This window comes from Dysidea avara, chromosome 1, assembly GCF_963678975.1.
Source record: "Dysidea avara chromosome 1, odDysAvar1.4, whole genome shotgun sequence".
Taxonomy (NCBI): Eukaryota; Metazoa; Porifera; class Demospongiae; order Dictyoceratida; family Dysideidae; genus Dysidea; species Dysidea avara.
The window spans coordinates 8,234,200-8,258,254 of NC_089272.1; the positions used below are offsets into that span (position 1 = coordinate 8,234,200).

Below are 24,055 nucleotides of genomic sequence, written 5' to 3' on the forward strand. Positions count from 1 at the left end.
TTGTGGGTTGGAAAATTTTTACCCTTGACTGTTGACTTGGCACAAATTTGGTGGCTTTGACCTTTCACTTGGAGTTTGACCACGGTCGCAGATCTACTTACAGCAAGTGCCCAGGTTGATCAACCACCTAAGGCTGTCGTGTGTTGTCACATGGTGGCAAATCAACTGTGGTCATGGAGTACACTCAGCTAGTCTGCATATGGCCAGACTGCTATAATATTATAGTTGTCTCTTTTTCCTTGTAATATCATTGGTCAGGAAGATAGGAAGTGTTCCGGTTGGGCATTTCCACCAAATTTGGTAGATTTGATTTTTCATTGGCTAGCTGTACATTGGTGTAAACTTTTACCGCAAAACTTCACAGACGCAACTTTGTCTGCATAACCTCCTTAGACAGTACCTCACCAACCAATGACTCCACAAAATAGAGGACGTGAGATACACTACTGTGCTGTAGAGATATGGCCACACAAGACTGCAGTTTAGATGTGTTCAGTCACAATAGCAAGATAACTCCTTATTGTATTAGCACAAAAATTCAACCAGAATTTGCTGTCTGTTATACCATAAAGCAGGCTTTTATCAAGGGTGAAAATTTTCATGAATTTATAGCTAGTCATGAAAGTTTCCCTACGAAAGATTCCCCTACGAAAGATTTACTTATACTTTTGTCAAAATCATGTTGTATACAGACATAACTGAGTCAACCGTCTCAGATTGTTGCTGTGGTAAAGCTAACTGAAACGGTCATTCTTGATGTAAATCAGAATCTGTGCATGTCATAATACAGCTGTACCCACCAAGATAGTTGAAATCACGTGGCCAACTGCCGTGCTGTCTTTAAACATCATCAGTCTGTAACTAGTTTTCTGTCCAGTAGTGTTCTCCTCAAAATACTGTACGACATTGCACAAAAAAATTTCCACCTGGAATAGAGTAATTTTCCCCTTGAAAAGACCCATTGATTGATTGATTGTGTATGTGTGTACACATGCGTAGTGTGCACTCCCACATGTGCACTCCTATATGCATGGTATGTACAGAGGTTTTGAGGTTGCTTGATACACGACTACGTCACGCATGTGCAACAACTAGCCAGTGAAATTTAAGCAGCATATTTGAATTTCACAAAGAGTAAATTTCATTAGCTATATCTGTTGCACATGCGTAATAATATTATGATCATGCCATTTGTATCAAGCAACCTCAAAACCTCTGTACATACCCATGTAGTGTGATTGTCTGAGATTCTTCACATAATTATGGTGAACTCCTCTGTTACTGGACAATAGATGGGAGGGCAGAAAGGGGAACTCATTACATACAGCAATATGTTTAGGATGATACTGTGCATGCATGAGTATTAACCACTTAGAAACGTAAATCTATTCCAAATACCTCCCACCCACCTAAGCAATAACCTTATTATCCTTTGTTAATATAGCTATTAAACACGACAGTTATTGCCTCTAGAAGCTATACTGTAGATGGTATACATACACACTAAACTAGCACCTTACATGTACCACACACATTCATGTGCATGTACGTAGGTTTTTCCTTGTAGTACTTGTGTGCTCCTAATTGTACTGTACAGAAAGTTATTGACAACACTTCACTTTACATTGTCTCCCCCACAGCTATCAGGTTCTGATTGTGGTGTTGACTTTCTGTTGTTATACTACCTACCACCTGACCAGGAAAACTATCAGTGTTGTCAAGATAACAATGGTGTTACATCACAACCTACGTACAGTATGTGTAATAGCATAAGTCGCCAATTATCGGCAGGTACCAATTATCGGCAGGTACCAATTATCAGCACTTGTAAACTATAGAGGCTACAGGGTATATGGAGGATACCAAATTCCATAATGGGCTGTTATATCTTCTAAAACATTTCTTAGAGTTGTTTTAATTCGGTGATTATTGTTGTTAAAGCGCTATACAAGCTATGCTGGGTAAGGGGTGGAATTGCGTAAAAATACTTTTATATTGAAAACCAGTATGCTTTTACGTCTAACCTGAATATCTCTTGAACGACTGGCCTCATCTTCGTAAGACTTCTGTGAAACGAAATTATCCAAGGACTGCACTCCCATAAAAATTTCACAAAGAACCAACGAGGCATCATGGAGTGTTACACACAAAATCGCACATTGTGCTGATAATTGGTCAATCACGAAAGTCCAATTGCCGATAATTGGCACACGATAGACATTGCAATTTTCCTTATAACAAGATGTTCACTCACGTGAGATAATTAAAATTTGATGCGCTAAGAGACGAAGGACTGCTCTGTTGAATGGTTCAAACCGGAAGTTTGTACGCCAATGAATTAAGAAATTACAATTGCGTGATGAAATGGTGCCGATAATTGGCGACTTACGCTACATGTGTGTACAAGTACAGTATTTTTTCATGTACAGGAATTTACACCCAAGCTGTAAGGCTTTTTATCCAACACAGGATGTTGAATTTTTTTTATAGGAGAAATTTGGGTCCTCTTTTGTATAGTCAGATTGCTATACAGGTACTATATTACATCAGTTTGTGAGCATAGTGAGGGCCTGGGACTAGGACAATTTCAGCATGTGGACAAGTAAAGCCTACGGCAGTCATGCAATTATACACAACTATTGCTGCCCAAAGCCAGCACTGGGATGCCTGTGCACCATTCAAGATGTTTGAGCCTTGTGCAGACAAATCCTTCTGTAACAGGGCTAGTAACCACTGTCCAGGTCTCATGGAGAGAGGGGGTGGAACCCAATTTTCCACAACAACCTCGACACTGCTAAACAAGACATGAGACAAGGACAGTTGGGCATTTACTTCCCGTATAAATGCCAGGTACCCATTGATGATACAGCTGGGTGGTATGTATGCCGAAAATAAATGCTGAAAATAAACTGTAGCACTTAAATATGTAACTTGCATGTACATCATATGCAGGTCTGCAGAGTTGGGAGTTGACTCAATGTGTTGAATAATCCACCAAGATATTAACAAGTACACATAACATGTATGCCTTATGGGCTATAGAAATGAACTACAGAAACAAGACAGATATTTAGGCAAACAAGATACTCCGATGCTTTACTGAATAACAGAATTTTGACGTATAAATTAAGATCTATCACAAGTTTTCTTATGTCACTCACTGAACTACAGGATGTAACCAAATTTTCAAGAACAGATCATACACACTGTAGTTATGAATCGTCATACCTCTGTAGGTGGAAAAGTGAATATACATGTACCCTTTTCACAAATCCTATTTAAGATACTTTTTATCTTGATTGCTTGTGGGTCACATGTGCAGTACACTTCTGTGTGTTACAGTACTATATAATCTGTTTTGTGTCACTGTCTAGAGTACACTACACCCAGACTGTAACTCGAGTGATGAAGAATGTGCTAACCCTTCTAACCATTGTAGAGGATGGGAACCATTTGGTGAGTACATGTATCGGTGCTTGAAATAATTAGAACAAGTTCTAAGATGATGTCTGAACATAACTACTGTTATGGAATTTATCCACAATGATGTCATGAGCAACAAGATGGCCGCGTTATTTGGGGTACTAATGTACAGGCGCCTATGGAGAAATTGTTTTAATTGATCATATTTCACTCGTGAAGCAAGATACCGAGGAGTAACCAACAGGTATGGGTATAAAGTAACAAAAACTATTGAAAACAAGCATTATCTCGAAAAATTCCTGGTATGCGATACAAATCATTTGTTGTACGATCTTGTAACCATACCTGTTGTTTAGAGCTCAATATCTTCTTCCCTGGCTGAAATATGATTAATCAAAAGAATTTCTCCATAGGCGTGTGTACATTAGTACCCCAAATAACACGACCATCTTGTGCTCATGACGTCATTGTGGATAAAGTCCATTGATCAAGCAGATCAAATCATATGTGGTACTCAGATCATAATTGCTGGGACCAGAGGGAAGGATACTGGTGAAAAATCTGCACATTAAAAACTGGGGGAAAAATCCCTGCCCATATGGTTATGCTGGGTACATAGGATTATCTGAATTGAAAATGACTGTTCTATTAAGGTGTTTGTCACAGGGGCACTATAGTATGTAATTGAATAATAACTTTATATTGAACAACTTACGTTTCTGAATGCTTTTGTAACTGAACTAGTATGCTTGTGTTCGTACGGGGCCCTATGGTACTTTTGTCATTGCATCCTTAGCAAATAGTGATAGAACATGACTGACTACAATCTTGCCGTGATGTGTACACTGCATGAATGCATGCGTCTAACAGCCAGACTCTATACACAGTACATACAGGTAACTGTATGTGTATTTAGGTACACATAAAGTGCACACATACCATACTACACATGCACTCTAAGACTATCTGTATAAAATGAAGCTACCTGCATTAAGTATTGGTTCTAGGGTGACATCAGTTGTTTTAAAGTTGAATAGTTTGGACTCTTTACTGAGAGTAGATTATAACTAGAATGCACTACTTCTGAAATGTACACATACATACATACATACATTCCATGAAATGCATATGTGTAAGCTACTTATACACACTGTATTACAGACTCCAGTGATGGTAAGACATTGTTGGGGACGCTGGACTATGCCTGGCTGTTCTCCTATGCTATCGCTATGTTCTTCAGGTGAGCATTAAATGGATGGAAAATATTGTTTATTGCATAGCCCTGTATATTTTGGCTGAATATGTTTCTATTTGCTCACATACAATTTTACTGCTACATATGACGTGCCTGCTGTACACGGATTGTACCCCCATAGTATGGTCTGTATGCTGATGTGTAGGCTGTCATCTTTGGGGAATAGCAAGTTTCCTATTTGTTCCTATGTGTACTCCAAATTTCCTATACTACAGTATTTCTTCAAACTATCATTGCATTGTTGCATCTCTATACTCGGACTTTTAAAGTGACAATGTTTGCAGGGGCTTCCCTTAAGAGCAGTGGAGTGGTGCAGCACTGCTCTACTTTACTCAAAACTCTTTTGATGTGGTAAAAAGAATGCATATAATTAATGAATTGACTTTGATGTTGGTAGCATATTGACAGTTTTACCGCTCTACTTTATTTTGCTGGGGAAAGTTCTAGTTTGTATTAACACTAGTGTGGCTGTTAATTTTATGATTGACAATTACAGTCATCATCTAATAACACTGGAACCTGTCAATGTGGACACTTGAGGACGCTTGTATAATCCCCAGACACTTAGTTAAGGTCCAAAAGTCCCTTATAGTACATTAACTGACTTGGAAATGATAATCACAATACTATTGGTTGGTCCAAGGTGTACTATGTAGACGTGTGTTAGTGGTATTAATGTGTTGTTTCTTGGGACCATGTTAATGCACTATCCCCAGTTAATAGTCACGGTGAATTATTTTCCATACAGTGGTCAGTTAGCTGAAAGGAGTAACCTGAGGTACTTCCTGACTGTTGGAATGTTAGGTGGGTATGGTTGTAATGTGATGTGACGTCATTAAATTTGAACTGGTTGTCACGGTTACAAGCTGTATACTAGTTTTACTTTCCCGTTGTAAAATAATTTTTGTATGTAAAACTAATGTAAAAATTTTATACACTTGCAACTACAGTGGTGTATATGTCGCTGTAAGAAAGTTTCTAAATATGAACTATGTGGCTACAGTACTTCCTTTCTAACTATTGGCTAGCTTTCAACTACACTAGAATGACACAAGGGTCATTCCATACCAAATCAACATGAAATTGACATGACCTCTTCGGATTTCTTTGTAATTTGCTACACATAAAGGGTCTATTGAGAAACTAAGTCACACCAAATTTTGGCCCATTCTACTAATTACCTTTGGAGATATGACCACTCAGAAGTTGATTGAAAAACTTCTTGCAGCATACAAGCTAACACAAAAATTCCCATAACTTGTGAATAGTTCAATGTGTAAAGCCACAGTTTGCTTTATCAAATTCAATATTAATTTCTCTTTCTGCTGATATATAGTTTTTTATAATTGTACAATGTAGAAGGTCAAACCACAAAAAAGTGGTTTTTTCTTTGATGTCAATTTTCAAAGAAACTGTAGTTTTAATTACCTTCATACTTCGTACACAAGCTGTGTACATATACAACTTTCTCATGAAAAAGTTCCAAGTTGGGACAATAAGTAGAACATACATTTGTGAACTAAATCTCTTATCAAGTCAATTAGCTACTTTATATATTTACAAACTTATATGGACACCACAATTAATTGGAAGTTTTTAACTTATACTTTAACTGCTGTAATACTGTCTTAGTTTCCTCTTTTGAAATAGTGTAAATTCTTCCAGAACTGGTTCTTGGATCAACTATTGTAAGGACGTCATCAGTAGACACTGTAATAATTCTTTCTTTTACTGGATACTTATATGATTGTGATGGACTATGAGGAATTAAACTATTTTGTCATCTTGATTTATGTGAACAACACAACCCAACCACCATTCACCTTCGTACACAGCTGTGACAAATCCTTTTATGTCATCAATTGCAATTTCAGTCTTATTTAAACGAGTAACTCTTTCCTCTTTAGCAACACTTGAATTTGAAAACATCTTTGTTAAAATTTTAACACTGCTTAGAGGAATAAAGCAGTGAAGTTTCTGTGTACCAGGTATAGTTCTACTTATTTTTAGCCTTTCTTCTAGGATGATCTCTTCTCGTCTGTACTCATCTATTGTGCAGTATTTAAAATGGACCCTTTCTATGTTCTCAATTGCCCAGTCAAATAGCTGACGAGGAGTCATAATTTGGGAATGATATGCTCTTTGCAGACTCGCCTTAGCAGTGAGACGTTTTACAGTACCACCGATTCCATCACACGGTCCCTTGCCGTGTGATGTAGCATAGAAATTCCATTCAGCTTGTATCCAAAATCTTCCTTGTGATGGCAAAGGTTTACAAAGTTTTTGTGATTTTTGTATTGAGCTGCAGATCCATCTGAAAAATAAAGTATTTTATCTATGCTTAGAAATTTTTCTTGAAGAAATTGTACAAGATTCCTTTGAAATAAATGCACAGCAATTGTGTCATGATGTAAGCAATCAGATATAACAACATAACTGATATGTTCTAGCTTTCCCGATTCTCTGTAATAGGCAACAAATGGATGTATTGTCGCCTGTGAGTTGTTCCAATGGAATCCTTGGGCTGCATCTTGTAACACAAAAGAATAATTCTCTGAGAAATCGCCAATTACTATAAGCTGTCCTGGAAGCAGGCTTGACATAACATTTGTTTGAAACAGAGATTGCTGCTTAGTAATGAATGAATGGGGTATCAAAAGTTTAATCTGATCACAAAATGAATCTACAAAATCATCTGCTGATTTAGTAATTGTCTCTAGTGTTGATCTATCCACAGACACCCATTGTTTGTACTGGATACTGTCAATGTAATTGTCATCCGTTACTTCATTCAGGTAATCTTTGAGCTGTGAGATTCCTGGGAAAAACTGACAAATCCTTAAGTAGCAAGCAGGCTGTGGAGGATTACATATGACTAGTACAATACAGTGGTAATAATGCTGTAAATGCAACTCCCTACCAGCTGTAAGCTCTGCCAGTTTACCAGCAACCATCATCAATTTTGTGTTTTGGTGGATAGTGCATACACATACTGCATGTGTTCCACTAGCTCCAGCCAAGACACAATGCTTTGGGCGAAGTTCAGCAAACCTAGAAAATCCTATCTTTTCAGCTGGAAATTGATCTTTGAATTGTTGGTAAACTTCTTTCAGATTTCCTAACAATAGTCTCTTTTGAACTAAAATTCTTCTGTCATCAACTTTAACAGAAATACAATCTTTCTTTCCAGGCATTACTCGACTAATATCATAAGACTCATAGTAGTTTTGAACTATTGTAATTGTCTCATTACTCAAACCATGACCATGATTTGGGTTTGGCGTGGACAAAATACCTCCTGATTTAACTAAGGCTTTAGCCTTTCGAACCATGTAATTGGAAGCCTTAAATTCACTTTCAATCTTTTTGATGCTCCAACTCATAGGAAGAACGGTTAAAATTTGTACCTTAACACTCTTCTCTTGGGTTTCATGGAACTTTACTTTTAACTGCTTGATCATATCACTTTCATCATCAGTATCCTCAGACATATGCATGGACTTCACAAAAGCACTTTTTATCTTAGTTAGCTTTTCGTTAGGGTAGCGTGTACTTTGTAGCCTACTTTTTATGACTGGTGATTCTCCAATGATAGATAAACCTTTGTTAACACTCTCCAGATCCTGATAATCATAAGTGTCTTCATCATTTGATTCTTCTTGTACTGTCTCCATTTCTGAAAGTTTCTTTCTACAGCCATCACATATCTTCTGATCAAGGGTGAGAGTAGCAATCTTCTCACACATCCAAGGTAAAACTGGCCTTAAACTTGTCTTCTTGTGCCTTGGGTTGTTAAAAGGATTGCAACAACTATTTATCCAGTGCTTTTGTGCCATATGTTCACACAGTATTAAACGAAAACTGGCAGATAGTACACACTATTCTGTGTTTTTATATGCAACTGACAATGTATCCAATGGTAAAAGATGGTAATAGTGGTGTCTAACAGAGCCTTTAGATTTCCATTGAAGTTCTTTAACTGTAAAGAACTTCCAATAGATTTGTAGACAATACAACAAGTCAACAAGTAAAAATTTTGGTGAAGTGTATAGAGTAAATACAACTACTTAGGCTGAAATTACAAATTATTGTTTTGGAAGATTAGACTAATCATGTAGCTTTAAGGTTGAACAATTAAGACAGAGCACTATGCAGACAGGAAAAAAGAAATAGTACATGGATCTCAACCAGTTCACGTTATAAAACCATTTTGGTCCCATCATTACTACTGTAATTGCAGTCCCAGCTTGAAACTTTTACCTACGATAGGTGTGCATATACACAACTTGTACACAGAATATGAAGCTAATTAAAACTACCGTTTCTTTGAAAATTGAGATCAAAGAAAATATCACTTTTTTGTGGTTTGACCCTGTACTTTATGCAATCATAAAAACCTATATATCATCAGAAAGAGCAATTAATGCTGGATTTGATAAAACGAACTACAACTTTATACATTGCATCATTCACACGTTATTGGGAATTTTGTGTTAGCTTGTATGTTGCAAGAAGCTTTTCAATCAACTTTTAAGTGGTCATATCTCCAAAGGTAATTAGTAGAATGGGTTGAAATTTGGTGTGACTTAGTTACTCAATAGACCCTTTATGTGTAGCAAATTACAAAGAAATCCGAAGAGGTCATGTCAATTTCATGTTGATTTGGTATGGAATGACCCAAGTAACAAAACATGGGAACTGTAGCAAAACGTTTGAGCATAATTATGAGCATAATAGGCAAAAATTTTGAGCACTGCGCCTGCAGTATAGCAATTTAAAAGCATAATAGGCTGGTGCCTAGCACAGAAGCTGGTCACCAAAATTCCATATCAAACACAAACAATCCAAACCAATTGTGACTTGATTTCTAGACAGCTTACATTCTTGATTTTAGGCAAGTGTAGAAAGGAGCCACACAGCCTGGAATCTACATTTTCTCCAATAATGGGTCTTTCACACACAGCCACATTATGTTTCTAAAGTAAATTATGATGATCTAAACCTATACAGAAAAATCAGAAAAATGCTTTTAGTTTGAAACTTGACCAGTAATACTATCTCAAATAATATTGTTGGAGTGAAATTTCAGATTTATTATACCATGGAAAATAAAATTAAGGAGTCTAAGGAGGCCCCTCCAAATAAATTTAGCAGCATATCATTTTGTTCTGTAAATGACATGTCTCGTACAGCAGTACAGTGATGTTTGTGTTATCTTATCTGTGACATGTTGCTACCAATCTTTATATTGTGATAAAAACCTGGATCAATGTAATTATTCTACTGTAGCTATATAGCCTAAATATTTCGAGGAGAAAAGTTTTTGCTGATTGGGGGTTACTAGTGAAAATTTATCTTGAAATATTTAGACCTTCATATTGTCTAATACACTTTGGGAGTGCTTGCAAATCCACAATTCTTTTCTTTTAGCAACATTGCTCAACCTCAAAAATTTTACCCCTCGAATTATTTAGTAGAGTGAAGTACTCTAATAGGCATCACACTTCATAGAAATGTGTTCCTACAGTAAAGCCAAAAAATGCTATACAGCGTGAATCGAACCACTGACCGCTTTGAGAGTTGGTATCTTACTGCTGTACCGATTTGTCTAAAGGTTATTTTGCACTACATATAAACCCTGTAGTTAGGGACCCACCGATCATGCTGGCATAATTATGAGCATAATAGGTGTCTGAAAGCATTGAGCATAATGCTAGCATAATAGGTAGAATATTTGTGTAATAGTATGAATTCTTGCTTATCAAAATAGCTATCACAGAAAGATCGATATACTCTAATAGAACAGTCAGTAACTCTAATAGAACAATCATATAGCTGACTGTTCTATTAGATTATATCGATCTTTTCTGTGATATGCACTTTGACAAGTAAGTTCGTGCTGCAGCCACTTGCTATTTATCCATAAATTGGAAATTATTAGCAGAGCATGAGAACTGAGGCATAAATAATTGGGCATAATTTGAGCATAATGGGTAAGTATTGAGCATAAATTTAAGCATAATAAGTAAATTTTTGAGCATTGCAGCATAGCATAATAGGTAAAATTATGAGCATAATGGGCGGGTCCCTACCTGTGGTCAACAAACAACTTTACCAATGCTGAGTGCAGTTCACACATGTACACTTGTTGAGTGACTTCCACTATGGCCACATAAGGATATCCCAGGTGTCTAAACCTGAAACCCCCTCTGAGAATATCTATATCCATCACTGATAAGGTCTGCAGTACTCTAAAACGTGCAGCAGAGGAGATATGTGATAGCAATTAATATACATGCATACATAATATGTATTAAGTTAGCATGTATATAGCTGCCTAGTTTCTATTACTCTAGTGCATGTATGTGCATGTAAAAAGTTTGTGTCAAGAACCTAGCTATATGCTACAGAAAAAAAATCAAAGTTAACTGATCAAATAGTTATGCTTGTGGGAATCCAACTGGGCATCAGATAGGAATATGGAATCTCTATTTCATCATTCCTCTTCTTCAGCTTTTCGTCAAGGTCTTCCATCTTGCTCCTAAACAAATTGGTTGCTGCTCGACATTCTTTTGAGGTCCAGCAGTTTGGATATTCTTTCATGAACATCTGCAAACAGTATTGTCATTACACATAATATAATATATGGTAAATACTGAAGATCGTACTGGTGTAGGCATATTATTATTAGTTTACAAAGAAAGCTTACCTCATCATTGCTATACTGAGCTAAGGCATATACTATTCCAATAGAAAGACCAGCAGTGAATACAGAGGGGAGACTCTCCAAAATATCTTCGAAAGTGGTTTTACCTTTCTCACTTGGTGGTTCTTTTCTCAGAGCATAAGGAGAATTAGGTACAAAGCCAGCAATACTAAACTGCCCAAAATTTACAGCAGCATGTTGAGCAGAGCCAGTGAACATGATCAAGGTGCAGTAGTAAATAAGGTCTTCACGTGACTCCATTTTATCAGGAAATCCATGACCAACAGGAGCACCATTGTCTCCTGGGAAGGCAAGAAGATGAGTATCATTGGCCCAGTTCTGCACTTCAATATCCTCTTTCACATCATCATCTGACTTGTAGAAAATGGCAATTATATCTCTGACATAAGACTCAATGGCATCCCAAATCAGTATACCATCATCACGATAGTAATAGTTTGGAAGAAGATTTGGATCATCAACTCCACGTTTCTTTACATTTTCTTTAACGTCAGCTCCCCTTACATCAAAAATCTTGCCAGCTCTTTTGAACAGTAATTCTTTTCCTTTTCCACCAACAGAAAATGCTTTATCTATAATACCACCTTTATTGATTAGGGCTTTCCTGGCAGCATAGTTGATTCCAATGGTGTAGCGGAAGTGTGGAACAAGCAGCCTGAATAAAGGATGGGCATCTGGAATATTCCTCATTGTGGCTACACCATATGCTTCCATTGTGGCATGGCAGGCAATGTAGTGGGTGCTCACCTGATGGAACTGTTTAAATAAATAGCCATTATTACATATTTAATACACAGTTCACAAACACAGTGTGTATATCTGAAAAATATAGTTTATATCAGACATTGCAAGTGAGTATCAGTTACCCAACTTTTACTGCTTAATTACAATTCTTTTAATGACATCATCCAATGTACACTTATACAAATGCAGCCCCAGAAAACACTGGGTTGAATCATCGAAAATCTGAAGACTGTAAATGTAAGGGCATTACAGAAATATTTATACCACTTTTGTGTGGGCATTCAAAGGTGTGCATATTGCCTGGACAACATCATAGGAATGTGCTTAGCTCATCAATTTGATGCCCAACCAGTTTAAAGATACAATATGCTTTGACTGTTGAGTGACATAGAGCATTTAATTGTGGGTTTGGATTTAAGGCTCAATGTAACTACTAAGTTTTGACTAGCCATATTTTCTGAACAATGAATGATCAGTAAAATAGTCTTTTCAAAAAATTAATTTTAAAATGATGTAGGGGTCTATGCAATAAAAAGTAGTGAAACAAGAGATGAATGATGGTATTACAGCATAGCTCGATGGGAAAGGCATTGAGCAAAATGTACCTAAATAGGGACTTTCCCATCGAGCTATGCTGCAATACCATCATTCATCTCTTGTTTCACTACTTTTTATTGCATAGATCCCTACATCATTATTAAATTTTTTTACAAATACTAGTTTATTTAGTTTATTGTTGTAGCACCAGAGGCGTAGCCAAGGGGGGGCAAGGGGAGGCATTTTCCCCCCCATCACCGTAGTGGTTTTTTCAAAAAAAAACCTCCGTCACAAGCTTACCAATATTAAACTGACTCGCAAATGACTAAATTATGTGTGCTACTACGTGGTACCACCAGGGGTTGCTAGTGAATGTGCACGCACAACATTCAACTCGCTCGTGAATCCACCGAACGAAAATATTAGAGACGCACTTCTATATTATTTTAGCCTAGATTACTCACGTGATAGAGCATTTTCGAATCTAAGGAGTGACCCGCTCAAAGGACCTCGCCGCGGCAGGAGTCACAACTCACAAGTGACAAAGGAGGCCAGATGACGCTAAGAACCTACTGCCTATGAGGTCATAAAGTGTGGAATGTATCAAGTTTATTTTCTCGAGTCGATCACACTAGATCTTTGTACGGCAGTGCTGCCAGTGTAGTCGGCCTATTCCAAGAGGGCGGCTCTTCAGAACCCCCCTGGCTACGGGCCTGGATCAGTCACAAGCTTACAAGTTCTTCTAACAAGAAAGACTGGTGGGATTTCATGCAATACGTGGCATTTGAATTTCGCCGAGTGAAGTGAGTGAACATGTCATCCTGTCAGCAGTGTGCTAGAACTGCAACACAAGCTGTGGTTAACGTAAAGTAACTTGTATTAGCACTAAAATTAACAATATAGCTCTACCGGACTGTGGATGAATTTGTTGGAGTACAGTTGTGGCACGTGCGATGATGCTCGACGAATATACCTCCATTGAATCATTGATAAAAGATAACAATCAGTACTGAAGTAGTTACGTAGCTAGTTGTGTGAGCTGTAATAATACAACACCGTATGTTGGCTAGCCCACCATTGGGTCATTAGCCCTTTTTGCAATCATGAATGATTTTGAGCGTTTCGTGGGGGCATGCCTGCCCCTCCATCACCTTCTGTGTAGCACAGCTATTTATAGTGTAACTAGTGAGCTAGATATTAATTATGTGTAGAGCTTATTGAAGTACGTACTGTGCCAAAATTGGAAGCACATAGGCCCGTAGTAGCGTTCATATCTTACCTTTGATCATAGTAGCAGTGGCGCTCAGATCTATGACCTGTCAACGATGGTCCGCATTCTATTCACCTAGTCTGGAAGTTGTTCGAACAAACAGGCCCTTTCAGTTGTCTGGAGCTTAGTCTCGACTAACAGGATGAAATAATACAATTTCCGCTTGAGTTCTATCCAATCACTCGCTGATCTCGCCATCCGGCTGAGTCAGTGTGTTCAGAAGAACAAGCTGTCAAGTATCAGTCCATCTATTAAGAAATCTCTTCATCAACTGCAGTCCAGGCATTGGCAAAAGTCAAAGTGACAACTCAGCAGCCTTAATGTTTCACATGCAACACTTGAAATTATAAGCTCCCCACTCTTTCAGCAGCATAAGCACTTTCTGAAATGATTTTGTGGTGTCTACAGAAAAGTGTTGATATGGAAAATTAACGCCTTGGTATGGTTTTGATGCTTGAAGAAGACAACCAACCTGATTGAAGATAAAAGGAAAGACAAGGCACACAGGGCATACACTCGTCAGAACCCCTAAAGGCACTGACAGTGAGTTTGTTGTTGTGGCGTAAAATGGTGATCGTGTGCTGCTTCATTTGGGCTCTAGGCTTGCGACTGTGGTCAGTGAGTGAGTGAGGGAGACAAGTTTTGGAGGTTTTTTTAAATTCTATATCTAGTCACCGGTAAGTGTTTTCTTGTTTTTAATGTAGTATTTCATGTTAGATGAACTAATAATTATTATTCCATAAAGGTGATTTTCATGGTGTAAGATGTCTCTAGGATGATTTTTAAAGGTGACATTTTAGGCAGCATGTGTCATTTTCAGGGGGATCCCTACATAAACAGTATGGTCGTACTGTTTGATAACTGTTTGGGAAATGCGTGAATGTGTATTTCTACCCACTAGGCCTGCGCCTATTATGCCGGCATAGTCTTGAGAATAATAGGTAGGATCCGCAACGCGAAAAATCGATACCCTCCAATCAACTATCTAACTATAGTCACCTGTTAGGCTAAGTGTAACTTGAGTAACACCGTCGTGGCAACCAAGTTTGTCACTTTCTTCTGGTAGAAAACGATACAAATGTCTTAAAATCACGTGATTTTTCGTTGCAGCAGTTCGTAGGGTTCTTCGTATGCCACGATATTCACTCTTAACAGTGTTCAAGTAGTCTATCATCAACTCAAAGTATTGGTGGTTTGATTTTATTTGTCAGTTTCCGGTGGCAGCACGATCTGTGCAGCTTTTTGGCGACAGACAAAATGTTTCTTGCTCTGGAGCACAGGACAAGCAGAGCAGCAACTGCGCCGTGGGTCAGCAATGACCAGTACTAGGTAAAGTACCTACGTGCGGAGTATGGTTATAATGGAAGCTTGTTAGCCATCTGGCTGAGCCATCTATATGCTGAAATTCGGCCAAAATGACGCGATTTTTGCAAACAAATACCAGAATGATTGATACATCAGTGAGACAGTCTCCAACAGCAAGGATACGAAGCTTATAAACACCTAACAATACGGCAATCTCGCCCAGTAAACTCATAGAGCAATCCAATGCATGAAATAGGCACTCACGTGATCGATATTCAAATCTCGAAAAATACAACCATAATCTATTCCAATGACATTAAAATCACTTGGAATCAAGTGACAATCAGTTTGTGTGCATTAGGTTCAACATCTCGATTAGCCCAGCAGTCTGAGACTCTCCCTATGATGTCATCACAGCATAAAACACACCTGCACTGGCCCAGACCACGCCTGAGTGAACAATTAACACAAATAATCACAAAAGGAGCACACTGCATGGTTCCTATTCAGAAATGAAAGCAATTTCATGGGCATTTCCGCGATTTGAATTTCGATCACTTGAGTGTCTATTTCATGCATTGGATTGCTCTATGCGTTTACTGGGCGAGGTAGCCGTATTGCTAGGTGTTTATAAGCTTCGCATCCTTGCTGTTGGAGACTGTCTCACTGATGTATCAACCATTCTGGTATTTGTTTGCAAAAATCGCGTCATTTTGGCCGAATTTCAGCATATAGATGGCTCAGCCAGATGGCCAGCAAGCTTCAATTATAACCATACTCCGCATGCAGATACTTTACCTAGTACTGGTCATTGCTGACCCACGGCACAGTTGCTGCTCTGCTTGTCCTGTGCTCCAGAGCAAGAAACATTTTGTCTGTCACCAAAAAGCTGCACAGATCGTGCTGCCACCAGAAACTGACCAATAAAATCAAACCACCAATACTTTGAGTTGATGATAGACTACTTGAACAATGTTGAGAGTGAATATCGTGGCATACGAAGAACCCTACGAACTGCTGCAACGAAAAATCACGTGATTTTAAGACATTTGTATCGTTTTCTACCAGAAGAAAGTGACAAACTTGGCTGCCACACTGGTGTTATTCAAGTTACACTTAGCCTAACACATGACAATAGTTAGGTAGTTGATTGGAGGATACCAATTTTTCGCGTTGCGGACCCTATAATAGGTCACCAATTTCGTGAGAATAGCTAATTCCGGAATTATAGGATGGTTACAGGCATAATTTTAGAATAATCGGACGACCACGGGAATAATCAGTGGAATTAGGGGACGTGTCTCTTCTTGATTACCTAGAAGAAAGAGTTAAGTTACTACAAATGATATAAAGCTGACAGGAGTGCTGGCTGAAAGGAGCTGAAAAACCTCTAAAAGATCGATATACTCTAATAGAACGCTCAAATACTCTAATAGAACAGTCAGATCGTTTTATGTTAACAATCTGCAGCCAGCATCAGGGATTTAACTGCATATGATTATCTGCAATTTTGAAACTTGTACATCTTATATATATATATATCTTATGCCAGTGTATCTTCTTCAAGTCTTTGAGCATTATTATCTACCTAACTTAGTTATAGCATATTATTAATTATAATACACTAATAATTAAATACACTTGAATTATTACTGTAGATAGCTATTTTAAGTCTGCTGTAACTATTATGGATAGAAAAATGATGTGTAAGGTGGAATGCTTCATATATGGCTATTAATAATTCGGACAAAACTACTTATAGCAGCATCTTGAAAACTAAGCGACTAGCCAGATATAATACTGAATGAGAATAATTATGGAATAATAGGCTGGATACAAGAATAACAAAAAGAATAATAGGAGAATTTTTTGAGAAATTCTGGAAAGAATAATAGGTAAACTTTTGAGCATAATAGGCTCAGGCCTACTACCCACCACATGCCAGCCATTGAGCAGGCCACAGAACAATGCTCAGTGGACAACTAGATTTAAATAGGTGAGAGACTTATAGTCCTAAGGCTTAACATAATATTTTATATTAACTTACTTACTGTCCCAATAGCCAAGTTAGCAAGCTTAATGCGGTAAACTAAAAATCTAGATCCCACAATTGCAATTTTTCTGACATTGTGTGTAAAGGATAATGACGTATGAACAATGTTCTGTAGGCTATTAGCCCACGCTATTTAAACCACTCTTGATCATGATATAAAAGAAGCTGGCTGAGTGTTCTGTAGTTCTTTTACCTATCAGGTGAGTGTTCCTAGAGTGATATAGACTGTGTTCTATTAGAGTCAACCAAGAGGTGTACAGCTAGCTAGACCAATAAGGGTTGAGGTCATCTTGTTTAATGTTGTTAAGAGATGTGGTCTCTGCACTGTATCACTATTAGTCCACCTAGATCTTTATTAATTTTGATGCGAACCTATCGCAAACCGGCGGGATCCCAATCAGGTGTAAAATTGCAGATATCCAACTAACATACTTCTTATAGTAGTGTGGGGACTGAAGCACTTCTGAAATCCAGCTCTGACATAATTCGGTGGCATATAAATATGCTGTTGAAAGAAAGTGTTGATACAAAAAATTAATGCCTTGATACAGTTTCGTTGGATGAAGAAGAAGACAAGCAGCCAACCTGATTCAAGATTAAAGAAACGACAAGGCGCAGAGGGCCTATACTCGTCGGAACTCCAAAAGGTTAATCCAACAGTCATGTATAATTTTTTATCAACAAGGAAGAATACAATATTAGCACATACACATGACAGATATTTTAATAGAATAGTCACAAGTTACACTGTAACTAGCTGTGCTACTGTAACAACAGAAAACTAGCACTTTAATTTTAAAATGAAGTAGGGATCTATGCAATAAAAATCAGTGAAACAAGTGGCAAATGATGGTATTACAGCATACTGTAGCTCAGTGGGAAAGTCCCTTCTTTGGCAAATTAGCTATAATTTTGTTCAATTCCAAAGTAGAAACTTTCCCATTGAACTATGCTGTAATACCATCATTCATTTCTTGTTTCACTACTTTTTATTGCATACGTAGATCCCTACTTCATTTTTAAATTAATAATAATTATTTTAAAATACTAGCACCACTTATATCATATCTGTGCCAGATTTTACTGATATATACACCCTTAGCACTTGAAGCACGAGGGCCTGCAATCCTCATGCTTCAAGTATATATATATATATATCAGCAGAATTCCTTGCAGCCCCTGCTACCAGAAATTGCATGCTTGATCAATCAGAGCTCCATACAAAAAGTTTTCCTTGTATTTGAGATAAAATTTTCCTTCTGAGACTAAATTTGGTAACAAATTAGACTGAAATAAACACTGTGAGTCACATCATGATCACCATCACTCTGCAATACTATGTAGTTAAGGAAAAGGGTGCAGGACTAATGTAAGAGTAGGAGTATTTATTTATTTATGTATTTATCAAGGCTTTATTTACAGCAAAAGGTTTGTAGGACACCTGGTCCTACAGCCTACAAATCAGTATATATGGTTAAGAATTTCAATGGGTCTTAATCCTAAAATCTTCCATGCTACTTGTCACACACTGCTGGGTGTAGTTGCATAATTCAATTTACAGAAAATGGACAGTTTCTAAGGATATTTCATCAGGGGTGGGCACACTATAGAATCACTATCACTTATGGTAGGGAAATAGTAGTTTAAAAGGCCCCCAGAGCATTATCATACTGTATATTAGGAATCATGGAGTTTTGGGCTTTGTCGCCCTTCAAAATTACTCAAAAAAACAGCCTCACAATTCCTTAGAAACAGCTAGGCAGTATTTAGCCAAGCCCAAAATGCCTTCAGAGTGGCCCCAAACATTTCCAAAAAGTTTATGGAATTTCTACTAAATTTTCTACCAACGGACTAAATTCTTCCTTCAGCCAAGCATAACTCAAGGCTACAGGCTTGATTAATACTGTTCGATGCCGCTTCATTCCAGGACATACCTTTTTGCCAACCGCAGTACATATAGCACATGCATCATGGACTTGCCCTTTTCCTCCTTTGTGTACCATTGCGTTTAGCTGACAAACTCCAGGTGTCAATTTCTGGTAGCACAGTACGGCTTCTCTGTGGATGCGGTGGCTATTAAACTTATTATTGCCCATATTTTTCCACAGTGATTGCAGAGACACTTCTCGTACTGTTCTTCATTTTTGCATCACTGTGTAAATGGACAGAACATAGCTGAAACATAATGGCCACCACACTTTATTGGTGGGATGCACGTTTAGATACAAAGTTTATTTTTGAAGCTAATTTTATGGCATGCCTGGTACCATTCTTTCTTTTAATGCCGAGTTTATTAGCTATTATATAAAAGCAAGCAAACAAGTAGGATCATTAAAAGTTGGATTAGGGATGAAAAACAAGGGAGTAGCAAAACTGTAGTGATTCAGAAACAAGAGAAGTTGACTAGACCTGCAGATATACTAATGGACATTTAATCCCTAGTCATGGTAACAGACTGAAGTATAGGGATTAAATATCCATTAGTATATCTGCAGGTATAGGCAACCTCTAGACTCTTGCTTCACTATTTTTTTTGCTATTCCCTTGTTCCATTACTTTTTTAATTTCTAATTTTTCTTTCTAGTAACCAACCGGCTTCTTTCCCCACTGCAAATAATTTTTAGCACCCCTTTGTGAAATTCTGGATTCACCCTTGATAATCTTGGAATCATGGTTTGCACTAACAAGTTTTCAGTAACATCCATTGTGTGTATATGTATATATTGTACCTGTGCATCAGCAGATCTGAAATACATTTTTGCTAGTACCCAGTCAAACCAACGATCAGAGGGTAGAAATATTGGGTTATCTGGACCAGGTGTCTTCTTCAGCTGAATGGCAATCGGCACCAACTTCATTAATTTGTTTACATATAGCAAACAGATTGGAGCAGCACAATAGCATCCATCTCTACATGGCACGCCATCCATTATTTCACTCAAGTCACAAATGTACACATGGCCACTCTACAAGTGAACAAAGAGTTGCACAACATTGTAATGCATTGATTATGTCTGTAACATGCAGTACGGTACACAATATAGTATAGGGATCATAAAGATTTGGGTTTGTATGCATAAAACTATCATCAAACCCGGCCTCACTTTACAGCTTGGCAGTTTTGATTAGACATCACCAAACCTAATATTGTGTATTGAGGGTTGCCACAAATACTTCCAACAAGTTCTATATAATAATAATATGACTTCGAAGCACAGGGTTCTGTGTAATTTATGCCCTGTAGTAGAAAGTTCATTGCGCTTGGGCGCCACAACACAGGCCTACAAGTTACTAATTACGTAGAACCATGTGCTTTGAAGTCTAATCAATTTAGATTACATGCGACTCATTGTTGTAGCTTAGATGAAAAGTAGCTTTAAAAACAAATGAGTGTGTTACACCTCCCTCTTGTTCAGTATGGCTGTTACCATCCATTTAAATGCCCATACATTGTTATATGCATGTAATTGCCATGTTTCTTATTCCCTCAGAGTGGGGTATCTAATGTGGTACCATGGGATTTAGAGATCACATTTTCAGCCAATCAAATTTCAGTGTCAAACTTGTTGAAGTTTGAGGAATTCTAAACAATACAATTTAACGACATTTTTCACTACCTGACTGATTGCCTCACTGACTGACTGCCGGACTGATTGATTGATGTCTTAACTTGACTATGGTTAAGAGTGTGGTCTTGATTTCTTCAGTGTTCATCGTCAATTTGGCCAGGGTCATGCTTTTTTGCCAGCTACAATGCATGTATCATAGACTAAACCTTGCTTTGTGTCCTGTGTCTTCCTCCACTACCACGCTACCACGTAGGTTTTTAATGATTTGCTATAATGCATCATGGCTTCAGTGCTGGCTATCACAATAATTGTCATCAGTAAGATAATAATTGAGAGTTGGGGCATGCATTATTCAATTGTGCAATGTCAGATACCAATTTTCCTCTTTTGCAGTTTGTACTAGTTCCGCACCAGTAATGAATTATGTTATTAAAAAGTATATGGACAAACAAGTGTAAGGGAAATTTAAAATTTATACTTGAGCAGTGATCATAAATAATAAAAAGCAATGAAACAAATATGGTCACCTATACCCGCAGCTATACTAGTGTACATTAATCCCTACTTCAGTCATTGCTATACTCTGTATAGGATTTAAATACTTATATAGCTGCAGTGTTGATGACCTCCCTTGTTTCCTTGCTTTTCATTTTTATGATCCCTTATTCCACCAGACACATGAGATCATTTGACTAATAGCCTGTAGTGGCATTAATTTCTTTCCTTTGATGTGATGGTTTAAATGTTCATCAATGATGAAAAATGTAAGTAAACTTGAATTGTACAGTACAAGCTAATAGGAGAAGGGGACATCACAATAAAATGCTTACCAAGGGAAATCATCACTAGAAGCACAAATTTAACCTCTTATTCTTAAAAACAGCTTTAGGGTTAATATTTATGAAATCAAAAGTGATGGTGGCTGTAATGATGCTATTGTGAATGCTAATGATGACATCATTAACAATGATTGGTATTAACATCACTACAGCCAATTCTTGGCTGTTATTTTTCATAACGTTTAACCCTGACTGAAGCCACACCCATTTATAACTTGACTGATTTGCCATGGATACCACTCAGTCTGCAGCACAAGACAGTCAAGGAAGCCATCTAAATCAATATGTTGTCATGACACATCTATATAAGGTTAGGAGTAGTGTAAATCTTTATAACAAGATTAATTGAATATAGTATCAAATTCCATTTATGATCTTGCAATATTTGCTAGCTTTTTAAGATTGGACAATCTTATACGAGAGTTCTTTGCATATTCCTTTGTTCTTACCGCTACACTACACGTTATTCGTTATTCATACCTGAACTGGGCAACAATAACCACCCTGTTTCTTGAACTTCAGCCACCTACATGAATTCATCACAAGTACAAGGAAATACGTAGACCAAACCTCATACTTTAATCTTGCATGCTTGCACTCATGTTGCATATTAGTCACCTCAAGAAATTAAGTGATGCACAGTTTCATTTTCACACATACATTTGTCCACTAGAAAAACTTATTAGATGGTACGTACGCGGCATCCTTGGTTGTAATGTATATTAATGATTAATGATGGTAATATAGTCGGTACACATTCACCCGAGTCCCCACCAAATATAGTAATGTCAAAAGATTCAAAGAAGTGAACACATGTTCACTCGCAATGGTTTTGTGCTGTTTCATGTTGTAAACATGTTTGCGCACCTGAATCGTCCATACTAAATGTATTGGATATTTAAAGCCTCATAGCTCACTTGTTCTTGCCCGTATCAAAGCACTTTTTGAATAGTGTTTAAACGGTTTCACAGCACTACTGAATTTTTGGACAGTTGGTCCATGTAACAAGAGTTATTAACAAGAAACGAGGGCTCAGGTGAACGTGAATAGACTATAATTGTGCTTTAATTCAAAGCGTAATTTCTTGAATCAGTTTAAGTGATAATTCATTGTGCCAATTAGTGTGTGCATTTCTACCATACAGTTTTATGATGAAAAATAAATAATTTTCAACCATTGTCAAAATTCCCATCTAATCATATTTCGTTACAATGTACAGATTTCTTTAACAAACCTTCATCTCCTCTTGTAGAGACATATTTCTCACAAGCAAATCCTTAACCATGTCGTTTGTGACAGGAAAGTTGTCAGGTAGGACAGAGCATCTACGAATCACCACAGGATTGACACCATTAAGGATCTGCCGACCGAACTCCTCATCAGTTATCCAGCGATGTGCTTGACAGATCATCAATTCTGGACCATCTTCTTTGGTAACTTCTGCTGGATCTTTTTTCCTATTTTCAATTTGCTTGATAAGTAATCGCTGAGGAAGCTGTTCAAATATATAAAGACTGTTAGGTGTTGTGAGTGTACTTTTTTCAATTTCAAGTGCCTTTTGGATGACATTATCAACAGCACTCACTGCAGCTGTAGTGACTTCCCCATTAAAAAATATTCCTCGGAATGCATTGATTAGGAAATTCACCTCTTTAACACGATGAAATTCCTCATCAATTGGAAATGGCATGGTATCATCAAAATGTGATGGCAAATTAGGATACTCCTTCCACTTGTATTGTTCCATTCTGTTAGCAATTTGCTGACTTCTTTGTTCTAAGAGTGCTGGCTCATGCATTATATCTTTCTGGATGCCTATATAAAACACACATATGTATACATACATACATAAAGGCATACATGCATACACAGGGATGTAACCAGAACCCGGGTACCCCAACCCAGGCCCAGGCATCAATAATTGTGCACTGTTTAAAGAGATTCTCTAATAGAGCAACGAATCACTCTAATAAAGCAGTCACAGTATTCACAGAAGCAGTGTAGCAAGCTATGTAAGGATTTATGTACTTTATCAGTGATAAATGAATACAATATATAGTTGGTAGAGGGAAGCTGTTGTCAGCAACCAGTCATCTTTTATTAGTCTTACCCTACCAAAGCAGGAGTCAGTCTATAGCTAGGTCTGTTCTGGTATCACAAAAGTCTGGCTACGCCCCTGTGCATACATACATACTGTATACGTACATACATACATACTGTATACGTACATACATACATACATACATACATACATACATACATACATACATACATACATACATACATACATACATACATACATACATACATACATACATACATACATACATACA

The 24,055-nt window shown here is 37.5% G+C and overlaps 2 protein-coding genes across 4 annotated transcripts in view; one reads left to right on the forward strand and one right to left on the reverse strand.

Annotated features, from left to right (window-relative positions):
* The window catches only part of LOC136255522 (glucose-6-phosphate exchanger SLC37A2-like), a 39,969-nt gene that overhangs the window by 6,146 nt on the left and 9,768 nt on the right, over positions 1 to 24,055 (forward strand). For both annotated transcript variants that reach the window (XM_066048327.1, XM_066048320.1), the window contains exons 2-5: positions 1,641 to 1,720; positions 3,373 to 3,456; positions 4,585 to 4,663; positions 5,427 to 5,482. In XM_066048327.1, the coding sequence (XP_065904399.1) occupies positions 1,641 to 1,720; positions 3,373 to 3,456; positions 4,585 to 4,663; positions 5,427 to 5,482 (299 nt within the window). The remainder of the gene's footprint in view (positions 1 to 1,640; positions 1,721 to 3,372; positions 3,457 to 4,584; positions 4,664 to 5,426; positions 5,483 to 24,055) is intronic.
* The window catches only part of LOC136255230 (polyunsaturated fatty acid 5-lipoxygenase-like), a 37,976-nt gene continuing 24,856 nt past the window's right edge, over positions 10,936 to 24,055 (reverse strand). The window contains exons 3-6 of one of the 2 annotated variants that reach the window (XM_066047963.1): positions 22,957 to 23,537; positions 20,044 to 20,280; positions 11,388 to 12,161; positions 10,936 to 11,287 (exon numbers count right to left, since the gene is read on the reverse strand). In XM_066047963.1, the coding sequence (XP_065904035.1) occupies positions 11,111 to 11,287; positions 11,388 to 12,161; positions 20,044 to 20,280; positions 22,957 to 23,537 (1,769 nt within the window). In that variant the 3' untranslated portion in view covers positions 10,936 to 11,110. The remainder of the gene's footprint in view (positions 11,288 to 11,387; positions 12,162 to 20,043; positions 20,281 to 22,956; positions 23,538 to 24,055) is intronic. The other variant, XM_066047957.1, reaches the window with a different exon arrangement.